Source organism: Sminthopsis crassicaudata, chromosome 6, assembly GCF_048593235.1.
Source record: "Sminthopsis crassicaudata isolate SCR6 chromosome 6, ASM4859323v1, whole genome shotgun sequence".
NCBI lineage: Eukaryota > Metazoa > Chordata > Mammalia > Dasyuromorphia > Dasyuridae > Sminthopsis > Sminthopsis crassicaudata.
This window is the reverse complement of record NC_133622.1, coordinates 29580569-29604696: the sequence shown is the minus strand read 5'-3', so window position 1 is coordinate 29604696 and position 24128 is coordinate 29580569. Positions and strand designations below refer to the sequence as shown.

Below are 24128 nucleotides of genomic sequence, written 5' to 3'. Positions count from 1 at the left end.
GAGAGAGAGAGAGAGAGAGAGAGAGAGAGAGAGAGAGAGAGAAGAGAGAGAGAGAGAGGGAGAGAGAGAGAAGAGAGAGAGAGAGAGAGAAAGAGAGAGAGAGAGAGAGAGAGAAAGAGAGAGAGAGAGAGATAGAGAGAGAGAGAAAGAGAGAGAGAGAGAGAGAGAGAGAGAGAGAGAGAGAGAGAGAGAGAGAGAGAAAGGGAGCGAGAAAGCGAGAGAGAAAGGGAGCGAGAAAGCGAGGGAGCTAGCGAGAAAGAGAGAGAGAGAGAGGAGAGAGTGTGTGTGTGTGTACATGCAGAAATAACTTCTTTCTACATCTCCTTCCCTTGTGTGCTTTTAAATATGACAAAACTTGTGAAGAGGCCCACTGGGGTTTATTCTTCTGGCAGAAGAATTAATAAAATAATGGAATGGCTGCTCTGTCAACTGACAGTGCAGAGGGATGAATTCTTCCTCCTCTAAGGCAGTAGAAAAAGCCATCATTAGACCTGCTTCCCTGCTTCCTGCACAATGGGAAGAAGCAGACTGAATAAATACATATTTGAAAGAATACAGGCAAATAACAGAATAATCGCATGCAGTGGGAGCCTGAAGAGTGAATTATTCTCATATGTATGCAAGAGACATGGTTTCCTTTAAGTAGGTCATAAAGCAACAAACTGTGAAGATTGAGCATACAGAGAGAGTTTAATAGAATAAAATAAAAATGTATGACAAATTTAATGGGACATATCTGATGATATGGAGGATGGTGAGGGGTACCACAAGACAATCAAGCAGAAGTGACTGCGAGCTATTGCTTTGATGTAATTCAATCCATCAGTTGAGAAAGGTCATGGACTGAGAGGCAGAAGGCCTGGCCATCGACCCAGATTCTACCACAGATTCCCCGTTTGGCCTGGGACACTCATTTCACTTTTTAGAATCTGGATATTTGTTCACATGAATTCTTAGGACCCTCCCAGCTGTTACATTTTATTATTCTACCTTAAGATTTCAGGGGTCAGTGAGAAGGGGAAACAGAAAAAGGGACGAGTATGAGAACTTAAATATACGATTGAAATAATTTTCTGAACTTACAGGACAGTAGACAAATCCTTCACTTTTTTCATCAATGAATACCAATTTTGTCCCATTAGGGTCAGGAAAAACTTTTTTCACACTGACAGGATGTCGATATTCATTCACATATTGCCAATCTTCAGTAAAGAAATACCTAATAACACCAGTCTTAAAAAAAATACAGTCATGAAAATATTATGAGACATTTTCTATTTTTAAAGCAAATGTTTCATACTTTAAAGAAATATTTAACTCAAAATGCAAGTGATTCTGTGTTCAATACTTTTGCTAACTCTGATATTTTAAATTATATTTTTGGTTATCAATACATTTTAAATTCTATATTTAGAAGAAATCTTAATCATTTGATATTTCTATATCGATGATCTTAGGCATACACCTTAGATCTTAATTTACTGTAAATATATTTAGCAAGATTTTAAAATATGCAAACAAGCATAAAAATTCGGGGGATTAGAAGTGTTAGTCAACTATGGGATTACTGTAAATAATAACTCATCAGCAGATATCACAGTTGTTACCTTTGTTCTGAAAGTTTAACAGAGTACATCAATTTATATCACACTGCATACAAGTAGGGGAGAACTGGTAATGGAACTGGTATTAATTATTGCAGTAAATGACTTCTTGGAAGGATTTTAATCTTTACAACTTACAGTTCTTCTGAGAATCAAAATAGAGAGGAAAATGTGACAGTGCTTTGAAAAAAGTTAAAAGTATTTTTGATAAATAAGGCATTATGACTGTCACTCACACTGTTCTGTATACAGAATATAAAAAAAAGTATGCCTGATACCAAAAAGCATGAAAACATTCTCAATATGCAACATTTTTTTCCTACCATTTTTCCCATAGAAAAGAATTCTTATGACTTATTAATGAACTTAATTTCTGTTATAGTTAATGGCATTTTAACCTTTTTCTTATCTTTTTTAATATTTTATTTTCTAGTCTTTTCTAAAAACCAGTGGATGATGTTGTTTTAATTATGTTTAATTTAGCGTCTTAAAACACCAAATGTCAAAGAACATTTGACTCCTATACCCTTAAATTATTAAAATCACATATTAAAATTACATATAAAATGATCCTTTACATTTTATCATCAATTTGTTTTCACTTTTAGTTGTTTAGCAAAGGCTATATGAATTTCAGATAGGCAAAGATGAGGTTGATTTCATGCTATAAGAAAACTGCAAAAAACTAACAAAAATGATTAAGCACATTGAGAACATTATCTCCACGTATGTATTTGGCCTTATGTTTATGAGTTCAATGTCAAAAATAGACAGGGAGCCATAAGCTACTATGTGATCAATTAACTAGAAATAGAAAATTTTAAAATATTACATCAAAAGAAGTAAAAACAGTACAGTACATACATCTGTGCCATAAATCAGGAAATCTCCAGTTAAAGCATGGCACAAAATTCGACATCTGTCATCCACCTCTGGAAAAAGTCGAGTCTCACGTTCTTCTTCAGCGTCTAAAATCTCACTTTCTATCTAAAATGGTAATAACAGCCATTTAGAATGTTATAAGCTGGTGGGGTTTTTTCCTTCCATTTCATCCAAGGTCACTTAGCTGGCAGCTCCCTGGTCCAACTAAGTTAAGAGGTGGGATGGATGACCCAGGACACTGCCAGCCAAAGGAGAAGACATGCTCAAGGCCAAGGACAGCAACAAAAGTAGCTGTGGTCCTGTAGGGATGGAATCAGGAGTACCACAGCAGAGAATGAGGAAAGCCAATTGGACAATGCAAAGGGTGTGGTTTTTTGAAAGTCCAGTGTAAAGGGCCAGAACTTTGGAGAAATATTCTTAAGGCTCAGTATGAATGATTTAAACAAGGTGTTAACTCAGTGGCATTGATAAGACAATGGTTACCTAGTTTAGCCTGTGAGTTCTCTAGTTCAGTATGACTGATTTAATCTTCCAACAAAAAATGGTTCCCTAGTAATATAATGATTGGTTTATACTCAATATACTGTAATGATGTAATTGTAATAAAGTATATAACCTGGGACAAACTCAGCCAGAGACAGACTTGGAGAAGACAGAGGACTCAGACTTTAAGACAAAGACTGTCGTGGTGGCTCTATTGCATTTCCTCCACTGAAACCAAGACCCATTCAAAAAGGCCTCCAGAAAGCTAGCTGAGCCCCAGGTGAAGGAAACAGACTGTGAAGGAGACAATAAAGACTTCTGGACTTTATCCCTGACCATTCTTGTGGTAATTATTCTGATGAAAACAAGGCTAGTCCCAAGACCTCCAGAAAACCAACCAGAACATTGCAGTTGAGTTGTGGAGCAAAGGGAAAACAAGGGAGAGAACCATCCTTTTTAACTGGTAGGCTGGAGATGACGTAAGCCTTAAGAGGAGGCAGAGATGCTCATTTTCCTCTGCAAAGGACAAGGACTGGACAAGGACAAACCTGGCTGGGAGGAAGCTAAGATCCAGGTAGCACAGCCACAGTGGGGAGGATATGGCTGCCCTGGATGAGTGCCAGTCATCTGGCCCAGATCCCTCAACTGCTTGGGCCGTGAAGTCCCTGGGATGTACCAAACACAGCCCCAAACACCAGAGTAACAAACATCCCTGTACTCCAGGAGCTAACACCCCCACGGGGGAGGACAGTTCCTACATTGTTGATATTCTGTGGGACCCCACCGGGGGTTTTCTTGGCAAAGATATAGGAGGGTTGACCATCCTCCAGTTCCTTTGGTAGATGAGGAAACTGAAGCAAATGGGGTGAGGTGACCTGGCCACAGTCACACAGAGAATAGAGGCTGAATCTAGATCTGAATTCAGGACAAAGAGTTTTCCTGACCCCAAGCTCAGGTTCTGCCAACTGTGACAGCTGGCAGTCCTGTACACACACATGGAGACTCACTGAGAGTTTTACATGGTATTGTGACTTCTGGGACCCCCTCAGAGTGTGGTGTATGTGGGTATCCATCACACACACACACACACACACACACACACACACACACACACACACAAAACAAAGTAAAAGTATTTTCGGTAAGATGCCTTGGGAAGTCTGGGCAGGGACCAGGAGGCAGTGTAAAGAGAAGGGAAGGTCTGGTGCAGGTGAGACAGTAGCCAAGTTTTGGGGAAGCATGGAGCCCTGGCAGGTGGAGGTGAACAAGGAATGACTGCCTGGAGAGGGGACAAAGACACAGAGGCCAGTGATAGGGTGCTGTGGGGCCGGACTAGAGAGTGGCCAGAAGGATGTTCCATCACGCTGAAGGTCCTCGAGGAAAAGGGCCTTGTAATTTCAGCCAGGGCCCAGCCTGCCCTGGCCGGGCACATACTCACTAGTATGAAGGCCAAAGAGCCTGGAGGTATCAGAGGCCAGCTCTGAGTGTACTTGGTCCTGGCCTGAGACCCAGCCTTCTTCCCTCGGGCAGCACTGCCCCTTGGATTTTAGACAAGGAAGAAGGGGAGTCATAGGAGCTTACTGTGTGTCCAAGGGCAAGGCTCGTCACTGGTTTAGCCTTAGTTTTCCCTCCGGCTCCCAAAGTATTCCATACTATTAGGCCTTAGTCTATTCCTCTTCTATTCCTGCTTACCCCAACTCCATAGGCCTTCAGATTCACAAAATAAGACTCACCATATGTAACTGTATTTTGCCCTCAAAAAGTACAGCAGCATAGTCAGAATGAAGGCACATGCTAGCGACTGTTCCCAGATATTCAACGTCTTTCAATTTTTTCACATCTGTAGAAAATAAGAAGACATTAAAATATGGCAATGTATTTCACACAAATGTTGCAAAAAATTCAAACTAATTAAAATTTAAATTATGACTACCAACATTTCAAAACTCTTCTAAACCTTGACATTTTCTTTCATCTTTTTTCAAGAAATTTTAGTTGCTTTGTGAATCTGCATGGATGACACCCATGAAAGTTATATAAGGCACAAACATGAAGTAAATTATCATATGTAAATCCTAGTAATAGATAGCTCAATGAAAATGTAATGCCATTTTCTATTTGAATATATCATACTCTATCATACTCTATGACTGATAGCACATAATCTCCAGTGGGGAAGTGTATAAGTGAAGAGAATGTCTTTTGTCTTCAATTCCCAATATTTGAAAGGAAAAAAAGCCAAAGGAGCTGTGAAACAAAGAACAAAGCTGTTTTGGGAATTATGAAAATTAGGGCAATAATGTCCAAACCTTCTAAGCTAAGGAATGGTGCTGTATGTACTGCCAAGAAACTACACAAGAGAAAAGGAACTTTCTTTCAGGCAGCCCATGAAGTTCTCCCTTTTCTCACTTTTGTGTCATAAAGAGAGTTAAAGTAGCAAAACTGGGTTAAACTTACAGCCCTCTCCAAGTGCATAGAACCAGGCCCGGTTGTTCATCCCCACAGCTAGATGATAAAGACCAACAGCTAAGAAATTGGGCTCCACTTCAACAGAAACTGTGATGGGTAGCTCCTACAAGAAAAGCAGTCACTGGAAATAAGCTGCTAAAATTACTCTGAGTTTGTCTATAAATAAAATGAAAATAATGTATTTGTCATACTCCTTCAACAGGATTGGCTATTGTCACTTCAAGGAGGGAGGTGAGATACGCAATCCGTGTGCTGCAGTTGTCCCCAAGAACAGGAAGTTTGGTCAGGAAAACATGGAGTGAGCCTCTTTGAGTAGACACTGCCAGCAACTGGCCATCATCTGTCCAAGACAAACTACCCAAACCTGAAATGATTTTTTTCAAAAATTAACTATAATTAATGAACAAAAACTTCTACAAATTATATTCATTTAATATTTCAGAGGGGAAAAGGTAAATTTTAAAATATTTTATTTAATAATATGAATACATTTTTTATTTAAGTTAATGATAGTTATTTTCAGAGTAGAAATTATACTAGTTAGTTTCATATAAATATATAAAATGATTCAATATCCAATTAAAGAGTAAAATACAGTTTTGCTTTTGTAAACACAGATTGCGGTTCACAGATCTGGAGTGGGAAGGAACTTGTGGGAAGCCAGATGACGAATGGAGTCCAAGAGACACCAGTGACTTGCAGGATGATGCAACTCAAAGCTTCTTCACCTGAGTCACATCCCCATATGGACCTGGGTCACTGACTAGGGGGCCGTGCAATGACCAAAAATGCGTGATGACTCTGAGGTGTTTCTCCTAGGCCTTGTCCATGCTGCAACACACACACTCGCTGCAGCGTTGGGTATGAATGCACAACATGCACACTCTACCCTGCACATGCACTGGCACCACGCAGCACCAGCAACCACTGCCAGAAACACTTGCTCAAATTCATGACCGTGAAAAAGAGTTGCAAGTGGAAGAAGTTTAAGAAGCCCTGATCTCCTTAATGTCTGAGGCAGGGTCTGAACTAAGGCTATAAGTAAGTCTAGCACTCTATCCTCTATTACCTGGCTGCCAAATCAACTCTAATAAAATCCATAATAAACATTTTAAACGTAGGACTCCTTTAGTTCAATTTAGGTAGCATTAATTAACTAAAACAAATATAAATTAATTAATTCAAGTAATGAAAATCAAATAATAATAATAATTCAAATTTAAAATGAATACAAGTAATTTAAAGGTACTGGATATTATATCTCAAACTTCCTGTAATAAATAGAAATATTAAAATAACAAACACTGTAACATTGTTAAGCAAATGAATTATTTAAGAAATTCATAAAATACCTTTATTTTCATCATCCAGATTTATTATAGCATACATTTCTTTTAGTTCTGAAAGGTCATGGATTTTAATACTGAAAAACAAAATAAGAATTATTAGTTTTATCAATTTTAAAAAATGGAAAACTATCAAATAGAGCTTGATTTAAGAAAGCAAAAGAAATCACTAAAATACAGAACTTACCATCATGTTTTCAAACACAGATTCAACCTAAGTAAAGATCTTTAGATTAGCCACACTGAATTTGCTATGGACAATGACAAAAAGTGGGATCTTTGAAATACCAACTCCATATTCTATGGTATTATCTTAGTAACCTGTCCAGTTAGGTCAAGTTCCTTTAACTCATAATCTCAATAAAACTCAACATTTATTTCTTAAAATGTCTTTGTTACTAATAATATCACTATTACTAAGACCCCCCAAAATTAAGCTGTATCTTCTAGCAAAATATAATAGATAATCAATCATTTTTTATATTAATTTATTATTATATGTTATAATAACCATTATTAATTTATTATTATTAATACTGGATTTAGTTAACTCTTCTCTGGGAATATCATGTGTGTTAACTCATTTCATGCATCTAATAGGATTCTAATGTTATGAAAATTAATATATTTCTAAAAACTAAATGGATCCAAAAATAAAGGTAAATGTACCAATTTCATTCCTTATCCACCCACACAATCATGCCCAGTGTGTACATCAGTACCTGCTTTAGCAGAATTGATTAGGACATGGCCAGAAAGTCAGTAGAAATCTACTTTTCCCTTGTTCCACAATCACAGACTGTGCCTCTATGTCCAGCTACCTATCATACATATCTAGTCAGTCATAAGAACCAGAAGCAGTTTAACTTAATATGTCTCACTGAGAGTTGATACATATTAGACAAGATTTTAAAGAACTTGAAAATGCCAAGATTCTATGATTTTTATGACATTAACATATAAATGTACTAGGTACTGTTAATTCATAACAATTCTAAAAGAGACTTTACCACAAGATGTAATGTAAAAATCTAAACAAATATATTTTAGATCAATATGCACCATTTTCATTACTTCATAATATTTTTAATAACATATATGCTAAACTGTGACTCAAAATGTTTATATTCTGGAATTTGCTTCAAATATCCTGAAAAGAAAAAGAAAACACAAATCAAAAAGCAAAATTAAATGAAGAAATAAAGTTTCAGGGATTTTCCAATCACAAAATGTATGAAATGTATGGCAAGGGTTTTGAAGAAAATGGTAATAATAATAATTCAGATATAGCACATGATAGTACTTAGCGTAGTGCCTGGCACATAGTAGGTACATAATAAATGTTTATTGAATTAAGTTAATATTTATAAAATATTTATAATATTTCTCACACTAACCTTGTGGGATAAGTAGCACAAATATTATCCCTATTTTATAGATGAGAAAATTGAGTCTTAGAGAAAATGAGTGAAATAGTAGATTGATCTATTATGGAAAGAAATTTGGAAATATGTTCTAAGAGTTACTAACCTGTGCAAACCCTTTGGCCTTATAATATTACTAGACCTATACCTCCAAAGACATTAGAGAAAGAGCCATCTAAACAAAATATATATGTAGAGACTCTGTTACAGCAAAGAATTGGAAGCTAATATAATGAAATATTATTGCATAGGAAAAAATGACAAAAGGAATGGCTTCTGAGAAACCTGGGAAGACTTATATAAATTAATGTAGAAAGAAGTAAGCAGACACAGGAGATCAATATATATCATAATCACCATGTTGCAAAGAAAAGACTAAAGGTTGCTAAGCACTGTGATGACTAACCATTACTCCTTAAGACCACTGCAGATAGTTACCTAGTCCCTGAGAGAAGAGTGATGGACTTAAGTTGACAAATGAGACAGATGCTTTTGGACACGACCTGTGATGACCACGTTAGCACCCTGGATACCTTAGAATCAACTGGAGTCAGGATAAGCAAAAATCTTTGGTTTTTATTCTTGGTCTTTAGTGGTAAAAGTGAAGGGGATGGACGCAGGATCTCCGTGACCTTCACCTCTTTGTCTCCTGCCCAGAAGTGACTCTGGCTAGTCTTACTCCACCCCCAGCCCTCCTACAATTCTCTGTATACACCAAACGATTGGGCTAGCCCAGGATAGTGGGAAGGGCCATTTTCCAAGCATATTCTAATAGCGTATTGTCCAATTGATAATTAGCCTTAAGTGCTCGGTCGTCTGATCTCAGTGCATTAACTCAAGAGTTCAGCCTTTTATGACAACTGATACAGGAATGCTTTGTTTGATTATTCATATATGTTATAAGAGTTGGTTCTTTTACTTCAATTTGGGTGGGGCAAGTGAAAGGTGAAGGTGGATAGTGATAAATTTACCAAAAAAATAAATAAAAAAAAAAGGAAAAAAAGAAAAAAAGATCAGAAGGAAAGGCAGATAAGCATTCCAGCTTTGAAATTTCCATGTTTAATGTACTTGCCAGGAAAAGCAAGATGTATGTACTGTAACTTTCACATACATTCTCCTCTTTTGGTTTTATTTTACAAACTGAGATGCTCATTTTATTTGGTGTTTCTTGAATTCAGAATTTAAAATTCTTTTAAAAGAGCAAATTGAGGAGTAATAATTCAAATAAAATTCTTAACTCTAATACCAGAGTTCCTCTGACTGGTAAAAGCAACCACTCTTGGGTGCTAGGATTAGTTATCAGATATTCCTTTCACTAATTCAGCTTCTCTTCCTGTGTTCTACATTTGGTATGACATTACTTTTGTTCCAGTTATTCAAGTTTGGCAGTTCAATCATTACTTACTCTTCCTTCTTTTAGGCCAATAAACAGGCAATCTAAATAGAAAGTTTTGGTGGCAAAAATCAACCTAACTGGAACTATGCTTTTGTATCAGGGAAAAGAGATAGCAGAACTACGGAGCTATGTGAAGTGATGGTGAGGAAGAAGTCTGGAACATGTAGTTGGAATATCTGGCCAGAGGCTAGGTTAAAGGCCCGCTTCTCCCCCCAATGCCTATCTCTCTTACCATATGCCATCCTAATTTCTAAGGTGTATAATTTCTGTATCTAAAGAATACAGAGCATTGAGGAAGGAATATGAAGAACCAGGCAGGTTTGATGTACTACATATTCATTTTGCGCAATTTCAAACAGATTTCTGCTAGATTTAAAAAAAAAACAAAAAACAAAAACGATCTTGCTGGTTGTGTCGTGGTGTTTTCTGGAGATTTTACGTAGGGACTTTGATGTGTAACTTACCAATTGTCCCCACATGTGGCAGCTTTGTTAAGGGACTGTGATATTGCAATACTACTTAAGTTATCCTTGTGGTTCCGAGCCTGAAAGATCTCTTGACCAATTTCTCGAATATGAGTTGAAATGACAACAAAAATTCCACGTGAGAAACCAATCATTATATAGCCATCTCCGTACCTGTAAGCAATACAAATGTCAATGTAACAGAGACAGTGGGCCAGTTTGTCAAATTAAAAGCAGTTATAGCTAAAGTTTTCAAAAGTTTGGGGATTACCATTATCACTGGTAAACCAGTAAATGTCTTTTAAATAGATAATTATAGAATTAAATAATTGAAATTATTAATGACCTTCCAGGTCATTAAATACAGCTAAGTATCAGGGATACAAAGACAAAACATCCCAACCTCAGGGATCTTGCACGTGAATGGGGGAGAGGAGGATCACACACACATCGAAAAAGCAGATACAAAATTTATACACAGCCTTGTTGGTGGGGAATCAAGAAAAGTTTCATGTAAAAAGTTGAGCTTGAAGGATTCTACAGGCCTGGCTAACAGCCAGTCCAAAGGAACAGAGTGGGATGTAGTGGGAAGAAGAGCAAGAAGGCCAGAGTGGCTGACTGGCACAGTGCAGAAAAGAGAGTTAAGTACAATAAGGCCAGAAAGATTCATCTTCAGTTAACTCTGTGAAAGCGTTAAGAAGCCAAAGTTTCATTTGAGCCTATAGGCAATGCTGGCCATTAGAGCTCACTGAGCAGAAGAATGACGTGGTCAGACCGTTCTTAAGGAAACTCATTTGAGCAGCTGAATGGAAACAAGATTATAGTTAGGAGAGACTTGAAAGTCATTTTTAAAATTCAGACTTGCCTTCACTTTATATTCTTGAAAATATCAATCTTATAAGACATAAATTGTATAAGAATGAATGAAAAGATTCAGACTTCTATTTGTTTTTAAAATTTTTATACTTACCAACTGTAACAAACAATGCTGCCATAGCGCTGTTGAAATTCCAAATCAATTGGGCTATCTGGATCATTCAGATTGAAAAGAAATAAAGTTTTCTTGCCAACCACCACACTTATCTACCAACAAAATACAAAACAGAGTGAAACAGAAGGCACAGTGATTCATGAAAAAAAGGTGAATGCTATTTACACAGTAGAATCTAGTATCTTCCACCAGCATTTTGTTGTAATCCCTCACTGTGACCCTGACAGCTGAAAGCAGTGCTAGAAGAAGAGTAGCTCTGGCAGATCCTGCCAGGCAGAATAAACACAGAGAATGGTCTCAGCAATGGACCATTTAGTGCCTCAGTTGACCATGACCCAGCCTAGCTAAGGTTAGAGATACTCATCATTGAGTTGGCTTTACCATGGTCCATTCTTCAGTTATTTGTAGGCTATCTAACCAAGTCACTGAGGAGCTGTGATTGACTCTGGTGGAGGCAATACCTATACTGCCAAAATTGTGTATCTGTGAAGAATATAAATAGGAATATGATTTTTGTGTATTAAATCCTAAAATTATTTAAGATATGTAAAATGTATTAGGTTTATGTACTTTGGGAATCTGGAAAGACTTTAATAATAATTTCAAGATATTTTATTGTATATACCAAAGTCAACTTTCTGGAATGTTTTTAAATGAATGATGTCACAAAAGTGCTGTGTATCTAGAATATCTATGTTCTTTAGATATAGTTTCACACATCAGTTTTTTTTTCCCACTCCCACAAACAAGTGCAAATTTTGCTCACACTGTAACTACAGAACTAGACCAGGGCATATATAGAAAGTTCACTATAAGGAGCAACTAGGTGGGGCAGTAAATGGAATACTGGCCCTGAAGTCAGGAGGACCCAAGTTCAAATGTGATCTCAAACACAAGAAGTGTGACCCTGGACAGGCCTCACCCAGAACCCTTCACCCCCCAAATTAAAGTTCATGTTAAAATGGTATGGCCCAAAATGAATTGTGCTAGCTTTTTAGTAGCTGTTCAAAAAATGCCATCCATTTCCCATAACACAATTAGTAGCAATTTGTAATACTATAGAAAATCTCTTCTGAAATTTATGTAATTTGTGAAAAATACTGCTGATAGGTTCTTAATAAGCACTTCTGGTACTTCTTGAATGTCTGGAATTTATTTTGTATTGTTCTACTATGGTGAAATTATTTTTGTAATTTATTTTTGCTGATATTCTAGAGTTTTATCACATCTATCATATCGGTAAGTGAGCATAATTTTGTTTCCTCTTTGTTGATGTTATGACTTTAATTTCTTCTGATTACTTATCACTATCAGAAACTATTAAATGATAAAATATAACACATCCTTCTATTATTTATAAGGAAAGTTTTAAGATATTTAGCCATTGCAAATAATACTAGATTTTGGTTTTAGATATCAAATCCATGTCCATCATTTTAAGGGGTGTTTAAAGCATTTTTAACCTTTTTTTTTTTTTTTTTTTTTTTTTTTTAAAGACAAATGGGTTCTATATTTTTAAAGTTTACAGAAACACCAAGGTAATCTGAACACAAACTTGATTCTGAATTCTTACTGTGCTTTCAGAAGTAGAGTTTCTGTCGTCAGTCTTCATTGTTGAAAACTGCATATCACTAGGCTCCGATCGGACTGGAGTCTACGAAATAAAAATAAAAACAATTATGACTAGTGATGAAGTTCAATGTGGACTTATTTCATTTTTGGAGATGCCATGTTTTTCTGTACTCTGGCCCTGTCCATCTGATTAATGTCCCTACTCAGATCTCAATAATTCTCAACTCTAGGATGTAAGAAACTTTATATCCTGAGTTTAGAGTACTTTTCCTCTTCATCTCTGATACTTTCTTTCTGCCTTCAAGATTAGGCTCAATTTACTTTTTTCAATGACTTGAAAATATATACGGCATACCTATATGATTTGTGACAGAAGCAAACTAGTAGAATGTGAGAAACTAGGATTCAAAATCTCAATGGGCAGGAAGAACTGGCTAAAATCAGTAAGTTATAATTTAATGGGAATAAATTTGAAATCCTGCATTTAAAATTTTTTAAAAATCACGAATTCATATGGAAAAGACATGGGGGCTCATAATCTTAAAAGTTTGCTACAGCTGCCCAAGAACTAAACTTATTTAGACTGCATTAAACAATGATACATGTTCAAAGAAAGAGAAGCAATAGTCTCTGTGTACTCTGCAAAGGTCAAACTATATTTGGAGTTCTGGGTGGCCCAGTTTTAAAGGAACAGGGAGTCCAGAACTCAGCTAACAAGATGCTGAGGGGCAGAGAATCCTAAAGTATGGGATTCCACTGCATCTTGGTGTTAAGGATTATGGTGAAAGGGCAGGTCAATTCTCCAAGAGCCTCCGTAACTGTGGAGTGTGACATTTAAGAGAGTTTCGAGGCATCCTCTACTGACACAGGTGTTGCTTGTGGACTGGCAATGAAATAAACTGGAGGCAGAGGGAAGAGGAGAGAGGTTAGACAACGCAACGGCCCTCAGTGGGGAAATCAGAGAACAGCAACTGCCTTTCAGTCTCCTTGTATCTTCATCATCCACTCACAAGAAGAGATAACAATTCCAGGTACTGGTGTCTGGATTCTGGAAACCACAAGAGCTGCAGATAACATCTTGGAGTATGTACTTTACATTTTTGCCTATTACAGTGCCTTGCACACAAATTGTGGCCAATCAATAAATGCTTGTTGAATTAATTAAAAGTTTCTCAGTAGATTTCATGGCCAGGATGGAGAGACAGTATAGTAATGTGGATTCCTAACTGATTGAATGATCAAGCCCAAAGAATGATAATCAATCTCAATCTGGAAGGGGAGCTTTAATGAGTGCCATAATAATAAGTGCTTCTTTAATTTAATAAGTGCTTCTTGGCTCTGTTTGGTTAAAAAAAATTACTGAATAATTTGGATGAAAATACAGGTATATGGCAGGCTTCTCAATTTGATTAATTCCCTTAATAATCTTCAAGTTTTGTTCTTCCAGATGAATTTTGTTATTTTTTTTTCTAGATCTATAAAATAATTTTTTGGCAGTCTGGCATAGAGCTGAATAAGTAGATTAATTTAGGTAGAACTGTCATTTTTATTATTAGGCTTATCAAATTTCAAAGAAAGATGGGAGAGACAAGCTAACTTTTGGAAGAGTGAGGATCAGTGATAAGCCCACTTCTTAGGTGGACACAGATTAATCAACTAAAACTTTAGGGTTACTAATTCACCTAATACTATTATAATTTAACAACCTTATTTTTTCATTTCCCCCCACAAAGTTATCATGACAAATTTTGCCAAATGTCTTTTTATTTCTAAGGCATTCCTCTGATCATAATATCAAAAACGGAAATGTTATGAATGTGGAAGGGCCTGTTTTTTAAATTAATTTTATAATTATAAATTTTTTTTGACAGTATATATGCATGAGTAATTTTTTTATATAACATTATCCCTTGTATTCATTTTTCCAAATTTTCCCCTCCCTCCCTTTACTCCCTCCCCCCGATGACAGGTAATCCCATACATTTTACATGTGTTACAATATAACCTAGATACAACATATGTGTGTAAATCCAATTTTCTTGTTGCACGTTAAGTATTGGATTCCAAAGGTATAAGTAACCTGGGTAGATAGACAGTAGTGCTAACAATTTACATTCACTTCCCAGTGTTCCTTCTCTAGGTGTAGTTGTTTCTGTCCATCATTGATCAACTGAAGTGAGTTGGATCTTCTTTATGTTGAAGATTTCCACTTCCATCAGAATATATCTTCATACAGTATCATTGTTGAAGTGTATAATGATCTTCTGGTTCTGCTCATTTCACTAAGCATCAGTTGATGTAAGTCTCTCCAAACCTCTCTGTATTCATCTTGCTGGTCATTTCTTACAGAGCAATAATATTCCATAACCTTCATATACCACAATTTACCCAACCATTCTCCAATTGATGGACATCCATTCATCTTCCAGTTTCTAGCCACTACAAAAAGAGCTGCCACAAGCATTTTGGCACATACAGGCCCCTTTCCCCTCTTTAGTATTTCTTTGGGATATAATCCCAATAGCAGCACTGCTGGGTCAAAGGGTATGCACAGTTTGATAACTTTTTGGGCATAATTCCAGATTGCTCTCCAGAATGGCTGGATTCTTTCACAACTCCACCAACAATGTATTAGTGTCCCAGTTTTCCCACATCCCCTCCAACATTCATCATTATTTGTTCCTGTCATCTTAGTCAATCTGACAGGTGTGTAGTGGTATCTCAGAGTTGTCTTAATTTGCATTTCTCTGATCAGTAATGATTTGGAACACTCTTTCATATGAGTGGATATAGTTTCAATTTCATCATCTGAGAATTGTCTGTTCATATCCCTTGACCATTTATCAATTGGAGAATGGTTTGATTTCTTATAAATTAGGGTCAGTTCTCTATATATTTTGGAAATGACACCTTTATCAGAACCTTTAACTGTAAAAATATTTTCCCAATTTGTTACTTCCCTTCTAATCTTGTTTGCATTAGTATTGTTTGTACAGAAACTTTTTAGTTTGATGTAATCAAAATCTTCTATTTTGTGATCAATAATGACCTCTAGTTCTCCTTTGGTCATAAATTCCTTCCTCTTCCACATGTCTGAGAGGTAGACTATTCTCTATTCCTCTAATCTATTTATGATCTCATTCTTTATGCCTAAATCATGGACCCATTTCGATCTTATCTTGGTATAGGGTGTTAAGTGTGGATCCATATCTAATTTCTGCCATACTAATTTCCAGTTTTCCCAACAGTTTTTTTTTCAAATAATGAATTTTTACCCCAAATGTTGGTATCTTTGGGATCTTACTGGGAAAGGTTCCAGTTTATCTCTATTACATATTAAGCTTACTGACGGTCTTAAATATATGCTCCTGATTATTCTAAGGAACAGTCCATTTATTCCTATACTCTCAAGCATTTTTAGTAGGAATGGATGTTGGATTTTATCAAATGCTTTTTCTGCATCTATTGAGATGATCATATGGTTTTTATTAATTTGATTATTAATATGGTCAATTATACTAATAGTTTTCCTAATATTAAACCAGGAAGGGCCTGCTCTTAATGAACTCAAGTTAGTGTCTAGTGGTGCCTGATTGATTTTTATGTGTTGAAAAACCCTTCTTTTAGTAATCTATTCTGGTATGGATATTATCCTTACTGTTTTATAACTTATGGGTTATAAATCATTTGCATTTTAATGTTTAAGTAGCTCTACATAGTTGTCCAAGTTTATGAACAATAATCCTACAATCACATCTATGAATTCTTTTAGTATTTATCTTTGTCAGGAGTACTGAACTCATTTAAAATAGCTAAGCGTTTTCTTAATATTTCTTTGCCTTCTTGTTTTTTTAATTAACTCTTAATCTTGTTTGTTCTTTTCTATCTAGCTTGAAGAAAATTTCCCTTGTAAAATACTTGCCAATTAAATGATTTCATGGAAAGAGAGTTTCTGAATTAGGAGGACCTGAGTATAAATGCTGCCTATAAAATATTTCAGCAATATATAACCCTGGCCAAGTCCCCTAACCTTCCTCTCTCTCTCTAAAAATAATTACTTGGCTTATATTAGCATTCTTCTATTAAAAAAACTTTTTTTGCATTTCAAATTCTCTCTCCTTCTAACCTCTCTCCTATCCACTAACAAGGTAAACAATACAATATCAATTATGGATGAAAAGTCATGCACATATTTCCATGTTAACTGTTTGTTGCCAAATTTTTTTTAAAAAAGAAACTATTTTACACTTAGAGTTTATCAGTTTTCTCTTTGGAAATGGAGACATTTCTTATCCTAGTCTTTGGGATTGTCTTTCACAGCTGATTGTCATTATGTCACTGGATACAGTGTTCTCCTGGTTTTCCCTTTGCCTCAGTTTATATATCATTGTACTGTTCAATGGTCTATGTAATTCTAGGTAGCAGAGAAGATACACACCTGTATCAATAAAGGGAATTTCCTCATCTGGAAATTCATAAATCAACAAAATCACAGGTCCAGTTTCTAACGCTCTGGCTAAAGTGAATTCTTGATTACTGAAAGGTGGCTAGCTCAATTAATTTTAAAAGTTTGGGGTTTGTTTTTTGCAATTTTTATTTCCCACTACATGTTATCACCAATAGAATCCAATTAAATTAAAACCTGTAAATTTAATGTGAAAAGTGTCAGAAAAATGAAATAAATGATGATGCTAAATATAACCTTCTAATATCATGGAATATAAATTATTAGGAGAGGTTAGAAAATTTGTATATACATTTATAAGTTTATCTTAAAATGCCCTCCAAATCCATTGTTAGAATACAACCATAAGAAAGGTAATCCTCTTCAAATATTGCTGAGCTGAAGTAAGAAGGGAACAAGTATGATACCAAAATTCAATTTCTAATTTGTAAAGGACTTTTAGTATTTTCAATATGAATTTAACAGCAAATAAATCTAATATTCATATTCTGCCACAGGGTATAAGAAGTTTGGATTATAGGAAAAATGTAAAATTTTGTATGTATTTATATGGACTATGTTTTTAATGATGGAAAAAATTTGCATTACCTGTCTGAGAGTGTCCCCTTCCTGATTACTAACTGTTATCATTTTATCTTCACTTCCTAAGGCCAGCAGATTTTCTGAACTCCAACAGCCACATGTGATTCGTTTAGTGTGTTTACCTGAAAAGCAAATAGTCTTAGCATAAATACTTTTTTTTTAAATCAACGAAACACAGCCAAAACCCTTAACGACAATGAAATTTGAAAGGGTAAGCAGATCACTGAGAAGTAAGACCAACAGAGAAGGAATTAAGACTATCTTATGTAACTAGTGTGCTGTCATGCTTATAACATTTCCAATTAAAGCATACTGTCAATACATATTTCCATCAGAAGTTACTGAGAATAGGAACTCTTTCTGAAATCTGATTATAAATAAGGCAATGTAATATTTATTTATTTAGTCTATTTTTTTCTCAATAGTATTTTATTTTTCCAAATACACGTAAAGACCGTTTTCTTTAGAGGGCCAAACTCTGAAAAGGTACATTTGAATCAAGGATAGCATGGTGCTTATAATTAAGTTCCTACTTAGTGTAAAATAATGGTTCTCTATATGATGATGTAATAGCTCTCCTAACAGTTGGTGTGTGCTCAGTGTGCTGTAGTGATGTAATCGTACTGAGGTATTTAAGGGAGTCTCAGACACAGAAGAGTCTCAGTCACAGACAGAGAAGACTTCAGGCAAAGCCAGACTCCATCTTTTACCAGCCACATGGTAGCTCTCCTGCCTCCTTCACTTCTTCAAAACCAAGACCCGTCCTGGGACCCTCCAGAGACATTACAGTTTTCAACATTCTTTTTTTTGTTTGTTTGTTGTTTAGTTTTTTGGCTGAGGCAAGTGGGGTTAAGTGACTTGCCCAGAGTCACACAGCCAGGAAGTGTTGTGTTTGAGATCAGATTTGAATTCAGGTCCTTCTGACTTCAGGGCTGATGCTCTATCCACTGCACCACCTAGCTGCCCCTCAGCATTCATTTATTATTAAAATTTTTATGTTCCAAACTCCCTACCCCCCCCCCTTTACCTCTTCCTTCTCCAAGAGAGCAAACAATCTAATATAGGTTATACATGTACAATACTTTCAAACACGTTTCCATATTTGTCATGTTGTAATGCTAATATTTATTATATGGATATGAAACCTAACCCTAATATCAGAATGATATTCAATTTCTAGTTGTATTTCATCAGTATACTATTATACGAATTTATTTCCAAGAGAAATAGATCCTGTAGATAAATTCACTGCAATGCAAGTTCACAGAAGGTATCAATGCAAGTTTCTTGGGAGCAAAGACCCTCTGTTGTCCCCATTATCACCTAGTACAGATAAAGCTAGGGATAGGACTAAAACCTGTGATTTCATTGGTATAGGGAGCTCTAAGATGAAGAAACTTCTCTCCCAATTCCAGCCTTACCATCTTAGAGAGAGATGCCTAATGCACTGAGAAGTTAAGGAGTTATGCTGGGTAAAACATCCAGTTTGTGTCAAACGAGTCTTGAACTCAGGTCTTTGGGTTTCAAACTGGTTTCAAGACCAGCTGTTATTGGTCACTTTTATTTACTTCTTCTAAAGTACTGATTTGTTGCATGTAATGAATACCTATTAAACTGGTTCATGTAAGAGAAATAAAGAATGCTTGCATAAATGAAGGCCTGTGAGAAGCCCAAGAAAAATACTGATAGTCCTTGACTTATAAACCCCCCACATTTATTACATAACCACTGTCACTGTCTCCGAAACTCATTATTCCCTGGGAATTTCAAAATAGATGCCATTGGGGTTATTATTGGAAAAAGAAAGAAAAAAACTTAACCACTGAAAATATCTTCATGTTCAGAAGTAAAATCACAAGTTTCCATTACAGATTCATTATAGATCATTTTAGACTGTACAATGTAGGCATGGGGCCCAGCTAGTGCCAAGGCCAGAAGTCAGAGCCCAAGGAGTCTCAGAAGGAACAGCACAAAGGCCAGCTGGGCGAGAACCCTGAGCACACCCCTCTCCATGCCTCGGTACTGGCCTTAGTTCTGGAGGGCCATTTTTACTAATCATATATTGTGGGAGACAGCTTTGGAGATGTAAAATCTATAATGCCAAAGAGTATTTTGTCAAGATTTAATATATTTTCAGTTACAACTTACCAAGGACAGGGATCTTTCTAGAAGTCTGACGATTATATATAAGCAAATTTCCCTTCACAGTTCCAGCAGCTAAGAACGCTCCATATTTTGACCAGAGAAGAAAAGACATTTGATCCCTGCAATATTTAAACATAACTATGAGGGATATTCATAGTAATAATCTTTAAGTAAGTTACGAATTATTTCCTAAAGAATTTTAATCATTTGACTCAGAAGATAGATGGTTAAATTGCAACTTATTCCTTCAGGATAAGAGACTCATAAATTAGAAAATTTACTATAAAAGCAGATGACTGATCTAAGGTTCAGTCAGCAGTAAAAGAGACTGCACATTTCATTTCACAGAAGTACCTCAAGTTTAATATGGATATGATAAATCACTGTGCTGATTATACTAAAAATAATTAGAGATAGGAAGGGAAAACAGGTGACTAAAGTATTTATAAATTTAAGTTTTAATTGAGAGCACATATATCATCTACATGTGTATGTATTTTCTTTTTCTAAATGGAAGTAAATTTTGATTTAATATGTGTCACTGTAGTTATAAAAATGTCAATCAAATTATTATATTGGTTTAGATGTAGATTTCATTTTCTTCAAATCGGGCTTGTACAAAAGAAAAATAAAACCTGTTATTAAAAGTATTTTTGGTGTATATCTTTAAATCTTTTCAAAGAGATCTCATAGTAAGGGTATGGCCTAGTTGAAGATAGTAGCTGCTATTTGGACTAGCATATTAATATCATATGTAAGAAATATTTGCTCTTGGTCTGAAAGCAATATGATTGATGCTTTGATATGAGTTATGATTAAAGACAGTACTGCAGTAGGAGTGAAATGACTGAAAAGCCAAATGTGTATATTCAATTTTATTATATAGGATTAGTAATCTAGGTAGATTATTCATGGTCTTACCTTCTCCTTGTCCCCTTTTCTCTTAATGATCATGCAATTTAATTTTTAAAAAGCACTTTCATTCAAGAATAAGAAAGTCAGTTTTCCATTTCATTTATAGTTCTTTTTTTTTTTTTTTTTGGCTGAGGCAATTGGGTTTAAGTGACTTGCCCAGGGGCTCACAGCTAGGAAGTGTTAAGTGTCTTGAGATCAGATTCAAACTCAGGTCTTCCTGACTTCAGGGCTGGTGCTCTATCACTGCGCAACCTAGCTGGCCCTTATTTATAATTCTTTTAAAAGTTTAACTTGGGAAGTCAGGATAGAAGAAAAATAAGAAAAAAAAATACAGAAATGTTTCTGCCACGTATGTCCTTGTGGAAATACTCATGTTGAATCCTACAACTGGCTCAGGAGACCTGAATTCAAATCTTAGCTTTGTCACTACCTAGGTGACCTTTGCCAGGTCATTTGTCTTCTTTAAGTCGCAGGGTCAGATGGCCACTATTTTCCCAAGCAGAGGTCCAGCAAGTAGGCTGTGCCCCAAGTTTGGGCTAACAATCCCCTGCACTCACACTCTGGGAAAAAGTGCAGAATTGTTTCACGTACTGTGTTGCTTTGATCAGCACCAGGTATTCTATGAGCTTGGACAAGTACTGGATTAGAACCTGTGTTCCAGTCATGAAGCCTTGCTATGAATAACCTTGTTTCATTGTTGCTGCCCCCCTCACTGTCAGGGCTACAGCTCACTGGGCAGCCACTGGTGTAAATACTGATTGGTATAAATACTGAGATCTCCGCACTCTGCCTCTCCTTTCCCCTCCCCAATAGGGATGACACATATCTAATCTGTCTCCTCCCTCACTTTGAAATCAAACTTGTGTTCGATTCCAGCCTTTGCTATCTCCTAACCTGCTTGGTCTGGTTCTTGCTGGTTTAGGTTAACTATCCAACTGATACCATTGAGGTCCCCTCCAGTTATAAGTCTCTTGACATAACCCCAGAAATGAACCAGAAGAGACAAGAAGGTATGAGACTACAGACTTCAGGATAAGAGACTCATAAATATGAAGAAAAAAAGTTCAGCAAAATCTGCCAACAAAAGAAAAGCATCAACCAGATAACATTTTAATTACACAAATATATCTTAGTTTTTAAAAAAGCATATTAAAATAAAAGTACAGTAAGAAATAAAAATTAGGGAAAACATTGCCAGTATCCACATGTAGGATATGATACATGCTACCATCAAAATCAAAATGAGAACAATTGTAAACTCTTAAGCAAAGCTTTTAATAATGAAAAGTTATTCTTACCTCATGCCACTGTCCAATTGGCTGATTTTATTTGTACTGGCATCCCACAAATAGATGGAACTAGATTTCTCAGAAATCACCGCTAAGGTATCTCCTTCTTTATCCCAATCCATAGCAACACAGTTACTTTTTTAAAAAGAGAAAACAAATTGTTAATCACAGGTACAACCAGAGAATGATAATAAATTGTCAGTAAAGTTTTTATCCCAAAGTCTACTTGTTTGCAGCTATTCAACCTGGGGAATGAGTCATTTTGCAAGGATAAAAATTTTTTTAGGAGAAAAAAAGCTGTTTATCTCTTATAATGCAATTATAATGGTAAATTATTATTATATATACAAATATACATTATTTTTATATGTAAATATTTATAAACATCTTTATTTACACACATAAATGTATAGATGTAATTATATTGTAAATATAATGTAATTATTCCATATGAGAGAGTAGATATAATACTATTTCAACAGGTTAAATAAAATTTGCAATTACAATTAATTGCTATTACATTATTATATATATATTTGATAGGGAGGGCATTAGCAGTTGGGGAGGGAATAAGGTAAAATTTCAGCATTTTTAAAGGAAATAAAGGATTCTAAAAGGCCTCAGTTTCCTACTGGGATGATCTCCCAGATTTCTGCTCCTAAACTAAGCTCCAATGACCAATCCCCATCTGGTTATATGTTCTTCCATTACCAACCTTTTAGTCTAGTAGTTCACCAGCACACACTTCTCTGCCCCCTTACCTCTTACTCTCTTAACCTACCGCTGCTCATGAAATGCCAGCCCCAAGCTTGGATCACTGCTGTCATCAGTTTTCTCTAGTCCTCCTCATCAGCTGCTAAATAAAGCTGGAAGAAGTTATGTGACTATGCTGGATCCCCTCTATATTCATGTTATTGAACCTCAGTCTATCTTTTCACTTGTTCCCAATGGATTTTCTCTTCTACTTCCCTCCCCATCAGTTGGGAACTCCATGGTCTACCCATAGCATCACCTCAGTTGAAGAATTTTATTTGGAAAAAAAAAAAAAAAGAGGCCATTCACCATGACCTTCCAATTCTTCACTTCCCATCTCTCAATCCCTTAACATCATTTCTCACAATCTCCTCCTTTGGTCCAGATCCTTGCCAAGATCAACCCTTCTATTTATGCCCTCGACCTTGTCCCCTCCTACTTTGTCTAGCAGATAGGCTCCATGATCAGAATCTCTCTTTCTCTAATCTTTAGTTTCTTGCTTTGTACTGATTCCATGTTGCCTATAAACATGGTGATGTCTCCTTCATCCTTAAAACTGCTCACTAACCCTGCCTTTGCTCCAAGCTGCTGTTTGTTGTCTTTTTTTTTTTTTTTTTCTTTTTCTTTTTCTCAGCCAGGCTTCTTGAAAAAGCTGTCTAGGATTAGTACCTCTCTTTTCTTGCTTAGGTATAAAACCTTCTCCAAATGGGATCCTGACCTTGTCCAAGTGAAAATGCTCTTCTCAAATTGCAAGATCTATAGATTGTAAAACCAAATGGACACTTCTCAGTCCTCAAGTTTTCTGTAACATTTGACATTGTTGAACATCCTCTCCTAGAGGATATTTTTCTTCTCTGGCTTTTTGTGACTCTGTTACCTTAGCTCCTACACCTCTTCAGTCTCATCATTCATGTTATGCCCTAAATGCAGGTAAAGCTGTTCTGAGATGTCTTGTTTCTCTTGGAGAAAAGAAGACAATTTACTTCCTCACTTGGTAACTTCAATAGCTCGTATGAGTTTGTCATTTTTATGTACGTGACTCCTAGATTTATAGATGTTGACCCTGTCCCTTGAATGTACGATATACTCATCCTCTCAAAACCCTCAGTTTCTTTCAAAACTCATCTCAACTTCAGTGTCACTTCCTAATCGCATTACTAGTGTCCATTCCCCAAGTTGTTTTGCATTTACTTTATATATAAATCTTTTGCTTTTTGCTTATGCATATCTGTTGAATGGATGAATTAATGAAAAAACACATATGGAAGTGTGACAATAAAGACGAACGCTTGTTATGTAATTTTTGGAAGTGGGCTTATTACTTTATGCTCGTTTATTTTTCTAATTT

At 35.9% G+C, this 24128-nt stretch overlaps 1 protein-coding gene across 2 annotated transcripts in view; it reads right to left on the bottom strand.

Moving 5' to 3' along the window:
- The window catches only part of WDR19 (WD repeat domain 19), a 67383-nt gene that overhangs the window by 38456 nt on the left and 4799 nt on the right, over positions 1 to 24128 (bottom strand). For both annotated transcript variants that reach the window (XM_074274426.1, XM_074274425.1), the window contains exons 4-15: positions 22037 to 22162; positions 19827 to 19942; positions 17685 to 17800; positions 12633 to 12713; positions 11039 to 11151; positions 10069 to 10242; positions 6791 to 6861; positions 5630 to 5802; positions 5427 to 5541; positions 4703 to 4809; positions 2469 to 2591; positions 1084 to 1233 (exon numbers count right to left, since the gene is read on the bottom strand). In XM_074274426.1, coding sequence (XP_074130527.1) covers positions 1084 to 1233; positions 2469 to 2591; positions 4703 to 4809; positions 5427 to 5541; positions 5630 to 5802; positions 6791 to 6861; positions 10069 to 10242; positions 11039 to 11151; positions 12633 to 12713; positions 17685 to 17800; positions 19827 to 19942; positions 22037 to 22162 — 1465 coding nt within the window. The remainder of the gene's footprint in view (positions 1 to 1083; positions 1234 to 2468; positions 2592 to 4702; positions 4810 to 5426; positions 5542 to 5629; positions 5803 to 6790; positions 6862 to 10068; positions 10243 to 11038; positions 11152 to 12632; positions 12714 to 17684; positions 17801 to 19826; positions 19943 to 22036; positions 22163 to 24128) is intronic.